At 47.2% G+C, this 18,035-nt stretch overlaps 1 protein-coding gene across 3 annotated transcripts in view; it reads left to right on the top strand.

The window, feature by feature from the left end:
* Positions 1–18,035, top strand: part of c11h16orf89 (chromosome 11 C16orf89 homolog) — a 123,596-nt gene that overhangs the window by 18,201 nt on the left and 87,360 nt on the right. For all 3 annotated transcript variants that reach the window (XM_086000487.1, XM_086000486.1, XM_086000488.1), the window contains exon 3: positions 14,292–14,442. In XM_086000487.1, coding sequence (XP_085856613.1) covers positions 14,292–14,442 — 151 coding nt within the window. The remainder of the gene's footprint in view (positions 1–14,291; positions 14,443–18,035) is intronic.

The raw sequence follows: 18,035 nt of genomic DNA, 5'->3' as shown, positions 1-18,035 counted from the left end.
TGTTTTTTGGTAACCAGGTTGGGTGGGAGTGTCAGACGGAACGATTGATGATATAAGCAAAAGCACTTTACTGAGCCACAAGGAGCTGCACTCAATTGTAAATCGCTAGACCTGCTGCACCATCTCAGTAATGCACGTAACCTCGTCTGTTTCAACAGCCTCCATTTTGCATACAGTTCAGAGCTGCTAAAGTTGCTCTTGATTCTCGACCGTGCTTTCTGTTCAGATGGGTGTAAGCTACAGAATCTATATCAGTGTGAATAGTGGGAAGTCTGTAACCAGGAGTAGATTGGGAACAGAGGTTGAGGGGAACCCAGCCAGTCATTTCAGAGCCTGCACATGATGCATGCATTTCCTCTTTGTGCTGTCTGATTCGATTTTTTTTATAGTGTCAAGTGACCTTCACGTTCTCTCCCTGGAGAAATTAATGGTCAGAGCAAAGGAACTGATACTTGTGCAAGAAATTAAATGCAGAATTGCGCATTCTGTTGTGAAACAATGTGAATCAGTGACCCTGGGAACACTGAACGGAGAGATTCAGAATGAATCGGCCAAAGGAAATCCTGATGTGCGCTGTGGCTCAGTGGGTTTGATATACACAGGAACAGAAGTGGCCCTAGAACATAACCCTGAGGGACACCACTGCCCATTTCCAACCACTCTGAAAATATGCCCTTAACTCCTACTCTCTGTTTTCTCCCTTCTGACTAATTTTAATGCAGGGTTTGCTATCCTCCCTCTAATTCCATGCTCCTTAATCTTTGTAGTAACCTCCCGTGTGGTATCTTGTCAACTTCCAGGGATCAGTCCAATGTTGTCAAAAGCTATAGAACATAAAAATATCAGAAAGGCTGCTCGAATGAAGATTTATAATGAAATGTTCTTTGAAATGGATCTGGCTGATACTGCTTTGGTACACCATCAAGGCTGACAAATATCTTCATGTATATTGCAGCTATAAATATTATACATTGCAGCTAATTTCCACTAACTTTTAAAATGTGAACATTACTTCACTTTCCAACTCTGACCAATTAATGCTTATTAATGTGTTTGAAAGTTATCATAGTTATCTCAAGCTGCTGTGGGTAAACTGGCTTAACTAAAGCCTTCTGCCTTTCATCTGATGAAATGTCTTGTCAGCATTTCCAGTATTTTAATGATGTAGATATAATCAACTATTCCAGCGCGTTGCCTTTTAATAAAAGGCAACTCATTGTCCAAATATTCCCATTACCTGTCCAAGTGTTCATGAGCATGTTTGTTTCTATTATCTCAAGACCTAACTATTTTTACATTTATAGTGGAAAATAATTCCTTGTTGTGTAAAACTCAAAAATAATCTATTGCGGCGGTACCACTGGTTGTCCCTTACATTGAGACACATAATTCCCTTTAACTTACCTTACTGTATGTTTAACTTACCTTTTGGGGCCGTTGCCCTTTTAACTTACCTGTTGGGGCCATTGCCCCTTTAAGACGCGCCCTAGCGCGCTGACGTCACGTACGACGTGATGTGCGTGCGCCGGCACAGCCCGGCCTAGCGTCTTCGGCCTCAACGGCCAGCCGACGGGAGCGACGCGATCTTCCGCTCCCGCGGCAAGCACCGGCACAGCCCGGCCTAGCGTCTTCGGCCTCAACGGCCAGCGATGCAACGACGCGCATCACGTGATGCCCTAAGCGCGGGAAACGCGAGCAACGTGATGACGCCACAACACAAACGCGATGACGTCATCACGCTCCCCACAGGACTGCGAACTCAGTCCTCGTGGAGTCCCCGCTGGGACAAGACCTACACCACGGTGCTCCTACAGTCAGCCATCTTACCTGCTATCTTACCTGCTGTAATTAGCCTGTTCCTGTAAATAAACAACTGGTTAATAGTTCGTCGAAGTCAAACTCAATTATTTAGTGGCGATCTACACGAACCGCTACATTGGTGACCCAACGACGTGAGTACGGGAGCTCCTCAATTCCAACGCTACAATTGGTGAACCCGTATCCGTGAACGATTTTCACAGTAGCAACGCGCAGCCTGACCCTCGTCTTCCCACAAGACGACCAACGCACAACCGATGAACAACCACGGAACAGCAACCACCTAACACTGATTCCACCAAAAGCGACCCCGTCTTTGCGAACGTCTTCGCAAAGGAAGCGCAGCTTGGAGGTGAGCCCGTTTTTCACGAACGATCACACAGAGGTAGAGCACGACCAACGGCAACCGTCGTCCACCAGCGCTACAATTGGTGGGTTTGTGAACGTCTTTCACAAATGAAGCACGCTATGGAAGCATCAGCTGTTCCGCTGTCGCTACCGCAATCCAGGGAGCCACGGTCTCCCTCATGCTTTATGAAGGAAGAAGCCCTGTTCGCCGAGAACATCGATGCGGCACAGACCACGCACGTGCTCACGGTCTCCGTATTCGATTCTTCTACTGCCACACGGATCGTCCGCCTCTATGCCCAAAGCAACAGCAAGTATACATCTCTCCAAGCGCAGGGTACAGCATGTTCGGGCCCACAAGATCGGAGCGCGCCCCGTGGGGATACCACGAGGACTCACCCCCGCAAAACATGAGGATGCAATCCTCGCGCACGAGGACCCATCCCTCGCGAACCACGAGAACCCATCCCTCGTGAACACCGACGACTCCTTCTCTGCCGACGACGCACCAGCCCTTCAGCCTGCTGGTTGTGTTACCTACTACACGATTCGGCGTGAACAAAAGCGTGCCGCCCTCCCGGCTGTTTTCTCCTAAATCTACAACTGTTACAAGTGTTGACGCCCTCCAGGCAGAGTTTACTCCGCCCGAAAGCAACAACAACCTGGACCGTTGCTGCCCTTTATCCAGTTTTCCCTTTACCAAACGCAAACGTCTACTGAAGCTGCACACATTGAGGACGGGTCCAACGGGCATCCTGCAGCCGCGATCAGCCACGTGAAAGTTGCTGGCCTCACCGATCACTGATCAACGCAGCAACTCTTCACCCTCCGTTGTGTTATCGTCGTAGCACTATGGCACGCACCGTTCCGTGCGTTCCAGCCTCCCGAAGGTTTCGCTCACCTGTCGGCGAGTTCACCGACCTCACCAGTCAAGTCCTCCTGGATCGCCCGTCGGCGTTCCTGCAGATTTCGTCGGAACAAGGACTTGTTTCAACATCAACGGAGACATCGCCCACGTCCGCCCAACCTGCCCGTCACTCTGACAAGGCCTGCTGTTTCGCACGTCTCCACGGTCCTTCGCCTGACGGATACGTTTTATTCGCCACGACGCGCGTAAGGATCCGTTCACGAGCAGCATCTTCATACCTTGCCTACCAAGTCGAGACAGCACGACCACCGTGACCACCAGCTCGTCAGACCATCTCATCCTTGGACTTTCGTTAAAGCGAATTCTGGGGGGGCCTATGTGGCAGTACCACTGGTTGTCCCTTACATTGAGACACATAATTCCCTTTAACTTACCTTACTGTATGTTTAACTTACCTTTTGGGGCCGTTGCCCTTTTAACTTACCTGTTGGGGCCATTGCCCCTTTAAGACGCGCGCTGACGTCACGTCACGTCACGTACGACGTGATGTGCGTGCGCCGGCACAGCCCGGCCTAGCGTCTTTGGCCTCAACGGCCAGCCGACGGGAGCGACGCGATCTACCGCTCCCGCGGCAAGCACCGGCACAGCCCGGCCTCCCGACTTCGGCCTCAATGGCCAGCGACGCAACGACGCGCATCACGTGACACCCTAAGCGCGGGAAACGCGAGCAACGTGATGACGTCACAACACAAACACGATGACGTCATCACGCTCCCCACAGGACTGCGAACTCAGTCCTCGTGGAGTCCCCGCTGGGACAAGACCTACACCACGGTGCTCCTATCGTCAGCTATCTTACCTGCTATCTTACCTGCTGTAATTAGCCTGTTCCTGTAAATAAACAACTGGTTAATAGTTCGTCGAAGTCAAACTCTCTTATTTAGTGGCGATCTACACGAACTGCTACACTATTGTCTTTATATGTTTTTTTAATTGTGCAGTCATTTCCCCCTTCCTTTTTGGACTGTTTCTTCCTTCTTTCCACCTCTTCTGAAGATATTAGCATAGATTTTACAATCAGGCATATGCCAACCAGAGGTCAGACAGTGGTGAATTGTAGCCATCTGCCGACCCCATGTCAACTTCCAAGGATCTGCCGAATTATAATATGACAACTAAGCTCCAGGTATGAGAACCACCTCTGATTGGGAGGTTGGCCATTGGGGAGGAGAAAATCATGTACTGTTGTAGGACTTAAAGGAAGGATGTTCTTGCCATGGAGGGAGTGCAGCGAAGATTCACCAGACTGATACCTGGGATGGCAGGAATGATGTATGAAGAGAGATTGGGTCGATTAGGCTTATATTCGCTAGAGTTTAGAAGAATGAGAGGGGATCTCATTGAAACTTATACAGACTAGATGCAGGAAGGATGTTCCTGATGGCGGGGGAGTCCAGAACCAGGGGTCACAGTCTAAAGATAAGGGGTAAGCCATTTAGGACAGAGATGAGGAGGATTTTTTTCACCCAGAGAGTGGTGAACCTGTGGAATTCTCTACCACAGAAGACAGTTGAGGCCAATTCATTAAATATATTCTAGAAGGAGTTAGATATATTTCTTAATGCTAAGGGGATCAAGGGATATGGGGAGAAAGCAGGGACAGGATACTGAATTTGGATGATCAGCCATGATCGCATTGAATGGCAGAGCAGGTTCGAGGGGCCGAATGGCCTACTCCTATTCCTATCTTCTATGTTTCTATGTTTCTATGTTAAAGTCCTGGAGCAGCTAAAAGCAACAGACATGGTGATAAAGTTTTGGAAAGTGGATGGATTGAAGTACAGTGGCCCAACTCACCATCAAGATTCTTCTTGATTCTTCTGTTTTCATATACATAATAGAAACTGCCTATGTAAACTTGTCATACGATAATTACACCCTTCTACCAGTGGTGGCACCCATCTCTGAGCTCCTCAGGCTGCCCTATGTTCCAAACAAATCTGCTTACCAAATTGCTATGTTTTTTGCTACATAACTATAAGAAAGCTTCCTTCTCACCCTATTTTCTCCTTCACTAACTATAAGCAAAGTATATATTGAGGCCTGTTACCATGTTACTGCTTCTACTGAAAGGCTGTTCATAGGACGCCATTGTAACCTCTTGTTCCTCTTTCTCGAGATGTGCCAGCCAGGCTCAGTATATTCAGTCATGCTGGCAATTCACAGCACATGCCATCTCTCGCCCTCCCTCCTGAACACCAGCTCAGATACGTCTTTTCTAAATCCTCCTAGATAATGTGTCAGTGGGGAGTACACTAGGTGAGACATGCAGCATAAGAGATCAAGAGGAGCTAATTGTGGCATAGGAGTAGAAAATCTTTGTTGTCTGGAGAGCTAGTTGGGGCATTTCCAATGGATGTTCATGCAGCAGCTATAAAAGCGTGGGGCACCAGATTGGAATGGGCTATCAACTCCAGCCTTAATAAAATGACTGATCATTATAACCCTGAGAGAGGGCTTCACCAACCTCTTTTAGACCATTAGGTCTTCTGTCATGCAGATGAGTGGTCCTGATGAAGCAATACCGCTCAGTAGCAGTAGCAGGACTAGAATGGGCATGGATGCAATGTCCCCCATAAGCTGCACTGCCTCCTGCGTTGCCGGCCTCCCCCACTATGCAGCCCATTCACATTTTTGCGCACGCATGGTATCTACAATGTGAAAGGCGGTGAGCGGCCTGCGCGGGACTTTGCAGATGACCGCGTGCCACGCAGCTCAATGGGAACATTGCATGGATGATGGTGATGCTCCTCAGGACCTCAGTATATTGGGACCCTTCCATAGCTCTCCAATACCTGCACAGGTGATACAAAGCACACCTGGCTATGTTGCTCATGCAACTGGAAAATCCATGTAACCTGCAGCAGTTCCATCTCAATTGCTGAGAAAGGAGGGGCACACCCATGCTAGATGCTCCGATTGATGCGCAGTGTTGTGGAGTATTTTAATCCAACACTCGACACAAGGTTTTAGATCGATAGTCAAGTTGTCTTTATTGCACTGGTGGGGAAACAGTCTGCTCTGTCTTAGCCAGACCTTTCCAAATTGTTACAGAAAACACTACGGCCTAGAAATTCGGTATAGCCGCGTTTGGGGCGCTAGTCCTGGTGATGCGCAAAGTTTAGCGCCAGGCGCAGTTTAGCGCCACCTAGCGCGATATTGGGTTGCAGCGCCCCTAAAGGTGATTGCGACGCTAAATCAGGTGCTGCACGCTACTCTTAAGGTGCTAACCCGGCAGGGCAACCCAATTTTGCGGCGGCGGGGCGCAGCGAGGGTGTTGTTAATAATCACTTTCCCTGAGACACACTGGCGCCAGCCAGCTCTTAAAGGGGCAGGTCAATTGGCATCACCAGACACACTCACTGCCTTGTAGGCCTTCAAAGCGGTGGGAGCCTACCTGTGGCGCACCGGCCTAGCAAGACATGGAAAGGGTGAGGCAGAGGGCGGAACGCCTCACTGATGGGGCATTGGATGCTTTGGTTGGCGCAGTGGAATCAAGGCCAAGGAAGATGGTTGGAATGTGATTTATGTTTTGGACAGTCTCCCGGGTGTGAGAGGCAGTTATGTGTCAGTGTATTAGTTTTGCTTTCTGTTGCCATAGCTTTCTCATGTTTGAAGGAACCACATTTTGTGTAATGAAACACTTTCTTCATTTACAATGGCCATGCCTGCTATTTACATGCATCTTGCCCTTCACAGGCTTGGGGGTATCAGACCGGTTCCATTCCTGTTCTTGGAATGGCAGCAAGCATTCCGTGAGAGGGGCCTAGAAGCTACTTCTGATCAGCCTCTGACGCGCAGCCTGAGCAGAGCCGCTCGCGTAGAAGTTCAGGCCAGCAGGCATCTTCTCAGCCACCGACAGAGATGTCCTGCACCTTATCTGAGGCTGCAGATCTGGCTGAAGCAGCTGGCACAGCTCAGTCACCACCTCCTTTCTAAATCACAGCCTTCTGACACACTGCTCCTCCGACATGTTCATGTAGGAAAACTGCTGTCGGAAAACCCTGCCAGTGTAAGGTCTGCTGTGGCGACATCTGCTGGCCCTCCTCCATCTGGCCATGCCTGCCCCCCTCTCCCAGGGTCTCAGTGCCCTTTCCAGATGATTCAGCAGCAGGATGTTCCCCTCCAATGCAGCCCCCATAATAAGTGCCCACAGGAAGGTTCCCCGTTGTCAAGGCTCACCAACAGCAAGGTGATGGTCAGAAGGCTGAAGATCGGCTGCCTGCGCTGGCTCAGTGGTCAAATGGCTCTCAGTGTGCAGCTCAGCAACTCTTTGGAGCTCTCGAGGAAGTTGTGCTCCAAAAATGGCTGCCACTTTTAAATACACCAGTCCCCTTTAAATAACGCTCCTCCAGCCCGAGAGCGACTTGGTAAGGTCCAGGTAAGCTGTCACTATTAGCGCCAGGCGCTACGGAGGGGGGCGCCACTGAATTTCCGGTCCGGGGCGCCCAAAAGGCACTGCACACTCAAATGACGTCATAATCAGCCTGCGCCCATGAGTGGGAGCTAAGATTTAACGCCGGCGCTAAATGCATGCTCAATATGGGGCGAGGCGCTAGGCGCCCTGCGCCCGCCTGGAAATTGGCTAGCGCCCCACTTCTCGGCCTCTTTAGGCATTAATCGGTGGTGCTAACAACCGAATTTCTCCCCCGTATACATTTTTATACATTACAATAAGCATGGCCACCTCATGTTAAATTCATTCCTGCCACCTGATTGGATCTTGGCCTGCATGCACCTTCACGGATTGGTTACGAATCTTAATATAAACATGTATAAGCTGCCCCTTCAATCAATCACTCAAACTGCTGAATGCTAATTAAAAGATACCTTGGAATGTAACCTAGGTAATAAAGTTCTTATGGGCAGTTGAAATGCTGGACATCCTGTCTCCATTTAATTGTTTTATATCTTTCCAAAGGTCAGCTATCTTTGACCACATCTTTATGGATGTGGTTTTTCATGGTAGTCCCTGTCTTCCTTACACTATTCAGTGAAACTGCCAGCGATGTCAGTTTAACTCTTTCCCCACTGCACACAGCAACCCCTGACGCCTGCCACTGAGTAGTAACTAGAAGAAGCACAAAGTTAGGTTTTAGAATGTGGTCACCAAGGGGAATCACCAAGGAGGATTTTCTTTACCTGGGTGGGTCTGGTGCGGGCGGCCGCCATGGCGGGTCGCAAGCCTGTTGCTGACTCCATCCCGCTCCACAGAACGACTTTACATTAATGGGGCCTATTAAACCCACCCTGCACGTTACTCGGCCCAATTAAAAGGTGCAGATCTGGTGACATCATCGATGATGCGTTTTCAGCCGGGATATTTAAAGGAGCCATGGCCACATTGCATTTGAAGGTTCATCTAGGAGTGTGCAGTCAGTACACTTCACTGTTCCACTGCTGCACACACCACCAGAGATGACTGCACAGAGGCAGAGGGCTGCACCCAGGTTCTCTGATGACTCCCTCCATATGCTTGTGGAGGGAGTCAGAGCACGCAGGGAGGTCCTCTTCCCCACTGATGGGAGGAAGAGACTTTCCCAGCAGAACAAAGGAGCCTGGCTCCAAATAGCAGAGGAGGTGAATAGCAGGGATGTCATCAGGAGGACCTGGATGCAGTGCCACAAATGCTTCAATGATCTTGTTAGATCAGGAAAGGTGAGTCCAAAGCCACACTCACCTTCATCCTGCTGTGTCTCTCATCACATCCTCATCACTCTGCCTTCCCAACCCTACTCCTGCACATCCTTACTCACACCAACATACCTTGCACCTCCACCCATCCCTCTCTCCCTATCTACTTTATCACATCCCCATCTTACTAGCCACCCCTCACACTCACCCTCATCCTAGTGCAATCATACCAACTAACAACACACAAGGAGGCCACTTGGAATTGCCACCCCACTCCATCATAGTCACTCTCTACTGATGTAACCCATCCATTCCTTACTCTCATTCCATCACTCTCACTCAAACGTCTCTTCTTTCCCTCCTTGCAGGAAAAGTGAGCTCACCATAAGATGGAGAGGGAGAGAACTGGTGGTGGAACGGCATCAATGGTCACACTGACCACAGCAAAAGAGGCTGCCTTAGAGTTGGCGGGAGTCGCCGAGCAGTTGCAGGTGGGAGGTGAAGAGAGGGGGACATCACAGCAACCTGGTGACAGAATTACATATCAAACATCTACATGGCATACATCAGTCACTCATATGGGGGTTGATGTCAGCAGCCATTGAATGGCCATTATGTGCATAATGGTTTCTGTACCCAATCTACATATGACATATCTAACTCATCTCTTTACTCTCCCACAGGTCCATCAAGAGCCCCTACCACTGTCCAGGAGCAAGAGGAAGACAACTCCTCAGAGGATCCTCCAGTATCTGAGGGCGCACCATCACCAGACAGAAGCGCACCCAGCACCATTGCAGAAATGCACACCTTGGTGGGTCCCTCGCGAGATAGAGTAGTGTAGTCACCTGGTATGTCACAAATTACAACCGAGCAAGAGCAGATGGTGGAGACAGGGACAGCAGTGGAGACTCCTCGCCAGAGGGCGCAGGACACTCCCAGCTCTGCTCAGCTGCATGCAGATGTTGAGCCTCGGAGACCATCCAGAAAGAGGGTGATCCTGGAGCTGCAGGAACAAGTGCAGGAGACTCTGACAGGTTTTGCGAGCACGATGACTGTCAGTGTTCAGAGAATGGAAGAGTCCATCTCCAACATGAGCACCACTGTGTCACAGGCGATGGCGACTGTAGGCTCTTCAATGGTTAGGATGGCCACCTGCATGGAGCAGCTAATGCGCCACTCAGAGGAGCACATGGGGGTCGATTTTCATGACCCGTGGAGTCAGGATTGGAGGCGTGCAGGGGGTTAAAGTCCCGAATTCGGGGGTCCCGACACCATCCCGCCCCCAACCCGCCTCCATGTAAGTTTCAAAGGAGGCGGGTACCCGCCCCGCACTGGGACCCGCCTACCCGAGGCGGGAAGGGATTAGTGCCAATTAACTGCCTGTTAACGGGCAGTTTTTAGCCTAATCCCTATTTTAAAGCTTGAAGTGTGGGATTCCCGACGGCTCCAAACCACGCCAAGTTAGAGGAGTTGGGCCGTTGGGTTGAAGGACGTGGAGGGGTCGAGATGTCGGTGTTCAGGTGAGTGATGGGTGCATGAGTGCAAAGGTAAGTGTGTTTGGTGTGTCTAAAGTGTGTAAAGAAGTTTAAATTACCTGTACTTACCTTTTCAGCCTTCCTTCCTCTAGGTTTCGGGAGTCCATCATCTAACCGGCACAGAAAGCAGAATGGCTGCGAACTGTCAAAAGTGACAGCCTACAGCTTTCTATGCCGGTGAGATTTCTAACTGAGTCTGTGTAGAAGGACTCAGGTTAGAAGTAAGACTGTCAGTGTTTGACAGCTTCAAACAGCTGTGAAACACTGATATTTCATCTGTCAAAACGTCTTGACAGATGAAATTTCTGTCTGTGACATCACCTGTTGCCGGGTGGCCCTTAATTGGCCTGCTGAGCCCGCCCATCAAGTTAAAATAACGTGGATTGGCCGCATCTCGATGGAGGCGGGACTACAACCCCGAAAGTTGTAGTCCTGCCTCTTTCCCGACTTCTGAATGAAAATTACCCCCATGGTCTCTATGCAGAATAGATGGCTATCTATGGAGGATAGATGGCAGAGGCTCATAGATGTCCTCTCTAGGAGGGATGTCAGTGTAGACGTGGGTTCTCATGGCCCCACTGATGTGCAGCAAGGTGGTCTCCAGCTCCTTGTTGGCAGGGAAGTGAGGGTAGCCCATGAGAGGGATCATGGTGAGAGGGGTTATGGAAGTGGGGGCTTCTCTCAAAACACTCACACTTCTCCCCCATTGCCACCCCCTCAGTCAGAGCCCCTGATGCCTCCCTGGATAGCAATGGCCAAGTCTGCCCCTGCACAGTCGCAGGAGGAGTAGACTTTGGCGGGGCCATCACAGGTTCCAAAACCCAGAGGACGTCCGCCAAAAGTGTCTAAGCAGTCAGAGCAGGGAAGTGAGGAGATTTCCTTTACCTCTGCTGAAGCCACAGGGGTAGCACCTTGTAGAAGTATGCGTAAGAGAAAGATGCCACACAAGTAGATTCACAAGGGTAGCCACTTGGGTGTTTTATTCAATGTTGATGTGAAGTTTCAGTTTATTTAATGTGAACCATAAATTTCTTTCTTTTCAAAACCTTCCGGTCTTGGACAAATTTGTGTGCACCATTCGAAGTGGCTTAGTGAGTTGGAGTGAAGGGTTTTAAGTGTGGTGTTTTGAAACAGCTAATTTGCACAGTATTTTTTAAAAAAGCTACAAGATGTGTATTAAAGCCAGGTGCCAGTTTGTGGGATGTTGCTGCTCGCAGTCTATTTCAAACTGATGCAACGAGGGTCAATTATCCCATCTCAGGCCCATCAAGCCAGCGTGGCCCCATGACATGTTGAGAATAGCAGATGTTTTCCTTACACCTGCACGCCAAGAGACTGCTCTACCAGCGAACCTGTGATCAGAGAACAAGGCAGAGAGACAGTCCTTCCACTGCCTTTGGAAGGCAGAGAAAGAGGACAGACCCACAGGCAGTTAGTCAGCTAGTTAGATTTAGAGAGGCAGTCTGGCCTAGTGAGGGAATCCTCACTCATCTAGACACGAGAGCCAGTCGGGAACAGAAAGCTGACCCGGAAAAAATTAATGGTGATAATGTGGCATATTTTAATTGTTCTTGCTCCCAAATAGGATTCTCTGGTTAGTTGAGTCAAGGTGAGATTTGATTACATCTTTACTCAACCTTCACTTACTGCCTGTAAAAATAAAGCTGCTTAACAATTCATTTCTCACTAAGTGTTTCAGTTCACCTTTGAACTTTTGAAAGGTACATGAAAATGAGAAATTTACAGGGCTATGGGGAAAGAGCAGGGGAGTGGACTAATTGGATAGCTCTTTCAAAGAGCCGGCAGAGAAACGACAGGTTGACTGGTCTCTTCCTGTGCTATATGATTCTATGATTCTTTGGAATGATTAGGGTAGCTCACAAGGGCAAATGTGAAAGAAACAATTATCCAGTTCAGATCACAAGGGGGATCTAATGTTAAAGCCCTGGGATACACTATTGTAAAATTCGAGATTGGGCAGTATGGGCATACTCCTGAAGAGACTTGGGAGCTTTTATGGACGTAACTAGCTCTACTGTACCCCGGGGGATACCTAAGGGAGACCAAAAGCTTGGAACAGTGTTGTTTGTGTACTTGCTGATTCTGGTGGAGGCACCTCATTTATTTCTAAGTTCAGCTCATGTCCTGGGATACCTAGGAGGATATTGACTGGCACAGAAGGCAACATGAGACTTGCCTTTCTGGGTCAAATATTGCTGGCAGATTGGGCTTCTTTAAAATGAAGCCGTTTTGACAGCTGCCTGGGAATTGAGCATCGGCTTTGCATAATGCAGTGTTAACTGTCACAAATTGAGCTGAACACTGAGAGTGGAATCCTTGCCTGTTCGTGCAAATAGTCTATTACGTATTGACTCTTAAGGGTAGGAGTCCTATGCTTTTGGATGCCAGGTAATCAAGCTAACAACAACAAATTGTCTTTTAAGACTTTATTTACAGGAATGCAATATATAGAAAGAGCATGTTTACTTCAGTCTGGAGAACAGAAGTACAGTGGCTTCAATGCTGCTCGAGTTTGTACCAACAGACAACAGCTGTGCTGCCTGGTTTTTATATACAAGCTTTCTTACACCTCAGGAAACGTAATTAGCCCTTCTGTGGAAGCCTTTTGAACTTCTGCTTACCCAGAGCCAACCATAACCACAAGGTCGTCTGATTTTCACACCTATATACCACTTGTTCTCTACACATTTACTATGGACATGAGCATGACCATGAGGTTATTATTATATTCATATTCAGACATTGTGGCGTTACTTGTTTAACACTTAAATCTTATAAGAGCAAAGTAATTTTTCTTTTAGCCAAAAAATGAACCCATGAGAAAAATAATTGAGGCAGCACGGTGGCATAGTGGTTAGCACTGTTGCCTCACAGCGCCAGGGACCCGGGTTCGAATCCGGCCTCGGGCGACTGTCTGTGTGGAGTTTGCACATTCTCCCCGTGTTTGCGTGGGTTTACTCCGGGTGCTCCGGTTTCCTCCCACAGTCCAAAGATGTGCAGGTTAGGTTGATTGGCTATGATAAAATTGACCCTTAGTGTTAGGGAGATTAAATACGTGGGGTTACGGGGATAGGGTGGGATATGTGTTGGTGTAGGGGTTACGGGGATCGGGTAGGATATGTGTCGGTGCAGGCTCGATGGGCCGAAATGGCCTCTATCTGCACTGTGGGGTTTCTGTGATTCTGTGATTAAAAAATGTGCATTAAAAAAATGGAATTATTAGTTATAAACATATTGGAGATGGGAAAATGGCTGTTTGACTGGGCGGGGTAGTTGGAGGTGAGAGGTCATGTAATAAAACCTCCAGGAATACATCCAATCAGAGTTGGCGACCACAACTGGCTCGCTGAACAGAATTTAATCGACCTACGATGAAAGAATACATGAAGATAATCATCAGCACAATAATCTTAAAGAAAGTACATAGCTGTACAAAATTTATAATACATATATCCAACATATGGCTATGTTGTCCTGTTAGCTGCAGGGCCCACACGATATGTGTCTCCTCTATTATATATATTTTAACAATTTTTCCCCTAAATTAAATATAATTTGCTCTAACTACCAACACTTTTAGGAGTATAAACAGTTTACTTATCTTATTTTCCTGGCATCCTGCTCCCATTATCCATTTCAGTAATGACAGTAACTTGAAAATAAGTGGCCATTTGATTGGAAAAAAGATGGGCATCCCCCTCCCCGCAACAAACCAAATGGCAAAAATGTAAAAATGAACAAGTCAATCTCTGGAGGAATGCATCAAAATGGGAAGAAGTTGTATTGAATGAGTATAGTCAATCCGAATGAGGCAACTGATCCAATGTATGCTAAGAGTTAATCATATTTGCATCACGTCATTAAAAATTCTAATGAATGGTATTATTGGACAAAATAAGCTGAGATTTTATCACAAAATGTTGAGGCATTTTAATCACTTTTTTTGCTTATCATTTTGATAATAGTGCTGCCTTAACATTGAGGTATTTTGTTTCTTTACATAGCCTTTGAACAAATGCTACATACTAATTTCTGGACTCTTAATCCTGGGTGGACGCAAACAGAGACCAAATTGGTTTATCCTGAACTGAGGGCTACGCAATGTTTTAAAGAGGCTATCAGTGACAAATGCATGACTCAGCTGCTGGGTACTTGGTATGTCTTGCCTTCTCATTTCTATAAATGGTTGATAGTATACAACTGATGTAGGCCATCTACAGGAAGCAAAACAAATGTTACTGTTCTACTAAAATAATTCTCTTCAATGAAATACTTTGTAAAACTTTAACAATTCTTCTAACAGTAAATTAATATTTCTTCTTAATGAATCATAGAATCATAGAATGGTTACAGCACAGAAGGAGGCCATTCGGCCCGTCGAGCCCGTGCCGGCTCTCTGCAAGAGCAATCCAGCTAGTCCCACTACCCCGCCCTTTCCCCATAGCCCTGCAAACTTTTTCCCTTCAGGCACTTATCCAATTTCCTTTTGAAAGTCACGATTGAATCTGCCTCCACCACCCTCTCGGGCAGTGCATTTCAGATCCTAACCACTCACTGCGTAAAAAAGTTTTTCCTCATTTCGCCTTTGGATCTTCTGCCAATCACCTTAAATCTGTGTCCTCTGGTTCTCGACCCTACCACCAATGGGAACAGTTTCTCTCTATCTATTCTGTCTAGACCCCTCATGATTTTGAACACCTCTATCAAATCTCCTCTCAATCTTCTCTGCTCTAAGGAGAGCCTTTCCAGTCTAGCCACATAACTGAAGTCCCTCATCCCTGGAACCATTCTTGTAAATCGTTTCTGCACCCTCTCTAAGGCCTTCACATCCTTCCTAAAGCCCAGAATTGGACACAATACTCCAGTTGTGGCCGAACCAGTGTTTTATAAAGAATCATCATAATTTCCTTGCTTTTATACTCTATGCCTCTATTTATGAAGCCCAGGATCCCATATGCTTTTTTAACTGCTTTCTCAACCTGCCCTGCCACCTTCAAGGATTTGTGCACATATACCCCAAGGTCATGCACCCGATTTAGAATTGTACCCTTTAGTTGATATTGCCTCTCCTCGTTCTTCCTACCAAAATGTATCACTTGGCACTTTTCTGTGTTAAACGTCATCTGCCACGTGTCTGCCCATTCCACCAGCCTGTCTATGTCTTCTTGAAGTCTATCACTATCCTCCTCACTGTTCACTATACTTCCAAGTTTTGTGTCATCTGCAAATTTTGAAATTGTGCCCTGTACGCCCACATCCAAATCATTAATATATATCAAGAAAAGCAGTGGTCCTAGTTCCTAGCCTGGGGAACACCACTGTGTACCTTCCTCCAATCCGAAAAATAACTGTTCACCACTACTCTCTGTTTCCTGTCACTTAGCCAATTTCGTATCCATGCTCCACTGTCCCTTTTATTCCATGGGCTTCAACTTTGCTGGCAAGCCTATTATGTGGCACTTTATCAAACGCCTTTTGGAAGTCCATGTACACCAGAATCAACCGCATTGCCCTCATCAACCCTCTCTGTTACTTCATTAAAAAATTCAATCAAGTTAGTTAAACACGATTTGTCTTTAACAAATCCGTGCTGGCTTCCCTTAATTAATCCACACTTGTCCAAGTGACTGTTGATTTTGTCCCGGATTATCGTTTCTAAAATCTTCCCCACCACCGAGGTTAAGCTGACTGGCCTGTAGTTGCTGGGTCTATCCTTACACCCTTTTTTGAACAAGGGTGTAACATTTTCAATTCTCCAGTCCTCTGGCACCACCCCCATATCCAAGGAAGATTGGAAGATTATGGCGAGTACCTCTGCAATTTCCACCTTTACTTACCCCAGCATCCTAGGATGCATCCCATCCGGTCCTGGTGACTTATCTACTTTAAGTACAGCCAGCCGTTCTAGTACCTCCTCTATCAATTTTTATCCTATCCAATATCTCAACTACCTCCTCTTTCACTATGACTTTGGCAGCATCTTCTTCCTTGGTAAAGACAGATGCAAAGTACTCGTTTAATACCTCAGCCATGCCCTCTGCCTCCATGCATAGGTCTCCTTTTTAGTCCCTAATTGGCCCCACCCTTCCTCTTACTACCCGTATACTATTTATATGCCTATAGAAGACTTTTGGATTCCTTTTTATGTTAGCTGCCAGTCTATTCTCATACTTCCTCTTTGCCTCTCTTATTTTCTTTTTCACCTCCCCTCTGAACTTTATTTATTCAGCCTGGTTCTCACTTGTATTCTCAACCTGGCATCTGTCATATGCCCCTTTTTTCTGCTTTATCTTACTCTCTATCTCTTTCGTCATGCAAGGAGCTCTGGCTTTGCTTCCCCTACTTTTCCCCCTCGTGGGAATGTACCTCAACTGTACCTTAATCATCTCCTCTTTAAAAGCAGCCCATTTTTCAATTACAGTTTTGCCTGTCATTCTTTGATTCCAATTTACCCAGGCCAGGTCTGTTCTGAACCCATTGAAATTGGCCCTCCTCCAATTAAGGAAGTTATGATTGCTCTTTTTCCTTTTCCATAGCTAACCTAAACCTATGATCACTGCTCCCTAAATGTTCCCTAAATGTTCACCTACTGAAATTTGATCCACCTGACTCACCTCATTCCCTAGAACCAGATCCAGCAATGCCTCCTTCCTCGTTGGACCGGAAATGTACTGATCAAGAAAGTACTCCTAATTCTTCCCCCTCTCTGCCATTTACACTATTACTATCCCAGTCTATATTAGGATAATTGAAGTCCCCCGTTATCACTACTCTATAGTTCTTGCACCTCTCTGTAATTTCTCGGCAAATTTGCACCACTATATCTTCCCACTAGTTGGTGGTCTATAGAATACACCTAGTAGTGTAATGGCACCTCTATTATTTCTTAACTCTAACCAAATAGATTCTGTCCTTGACCCCTCCAGGACATCCTCTCTCTCCAGCACTGTAATATTCTCCTTAATCAATACTGCCACCCCACCTCCTTTCATTCCTTCCCTATCTTTCCTGAACACCTTTTTTCCAGGAATATTTAGTACTCAATCCTGTCCTTTTTTGAGCCAGGTCTCCGTTATCACCACAACATCATATTCCCATGTGGCTATTTGCATCTGCAGCTCACTAACCTTATTTACCACACGTCGTGCGTTTACATACATGCACTGTAAACCTATCTTAGACCTTCTTGTATTCTCTCTTAGTCTGACCCCACCTAATACCATACGATCTCTTACTCTAGTGCTATCTGTATCTCCTACTCTTTTGTGCACCATGTCTCTCCTTTCTAATGCTACATCCTGGTGCCCATCCCCCTGCCAAACAAAACTAGCAAACCCCACCCCGCAAGGATATTGGTCCGGCTCTGTTGAGGTGCAACCCGTCTGGCCTGTACAGGTCCACCTCCCCCAGAACTGGCCCCAATGCCCCAGGAATCTGAAGCCCTCCCTTCTACACCATCTCTCCAACCACGCATTCATCTGCTCTATCCTCCTCTTTCTATACTCACTCGCATGTGGCACCGGGAGTAATTCGGCGATTACTACCTTTGAGGTCCTGCTTTTTAATCTCTTTCCTAGCTCCCTAAAATCTGCCTGAAGGACCTCAACCCTCATCTACCTAAGTCATTGATACCGATATGGACCACGACCTCTGGCTGCTCACCCTCCCCCTTCAGAGTGTTTTGCAGCCACTCAGTGACATCCTTAACCCTGGCACCAGGGAGGCAACATACCATCCTGGAATCATGT

The sequence above is a fragment of the Somniosus microcephalus genome, chromosome 11 (genome assembly GCF_052327205.1).
Source record: "Somniosus microcephalus isolate GS21.2 chromosome 11, FLI_Smic_1.0, whole genome shotgun sequence".
NCBI classification, from domain to species: domain Eukaryota; kingdom Metazoa; phylum Chordata; class Chondrichthyes; order Squaliformes; family Somniosidae; genus Somniosus; species Somniosus microcephalus.
The sequence above is the reverse complement of the archived record's forward strand: the minus strand, read 5'-3'. Positions and strand labels throughout refer to the sequence as shown.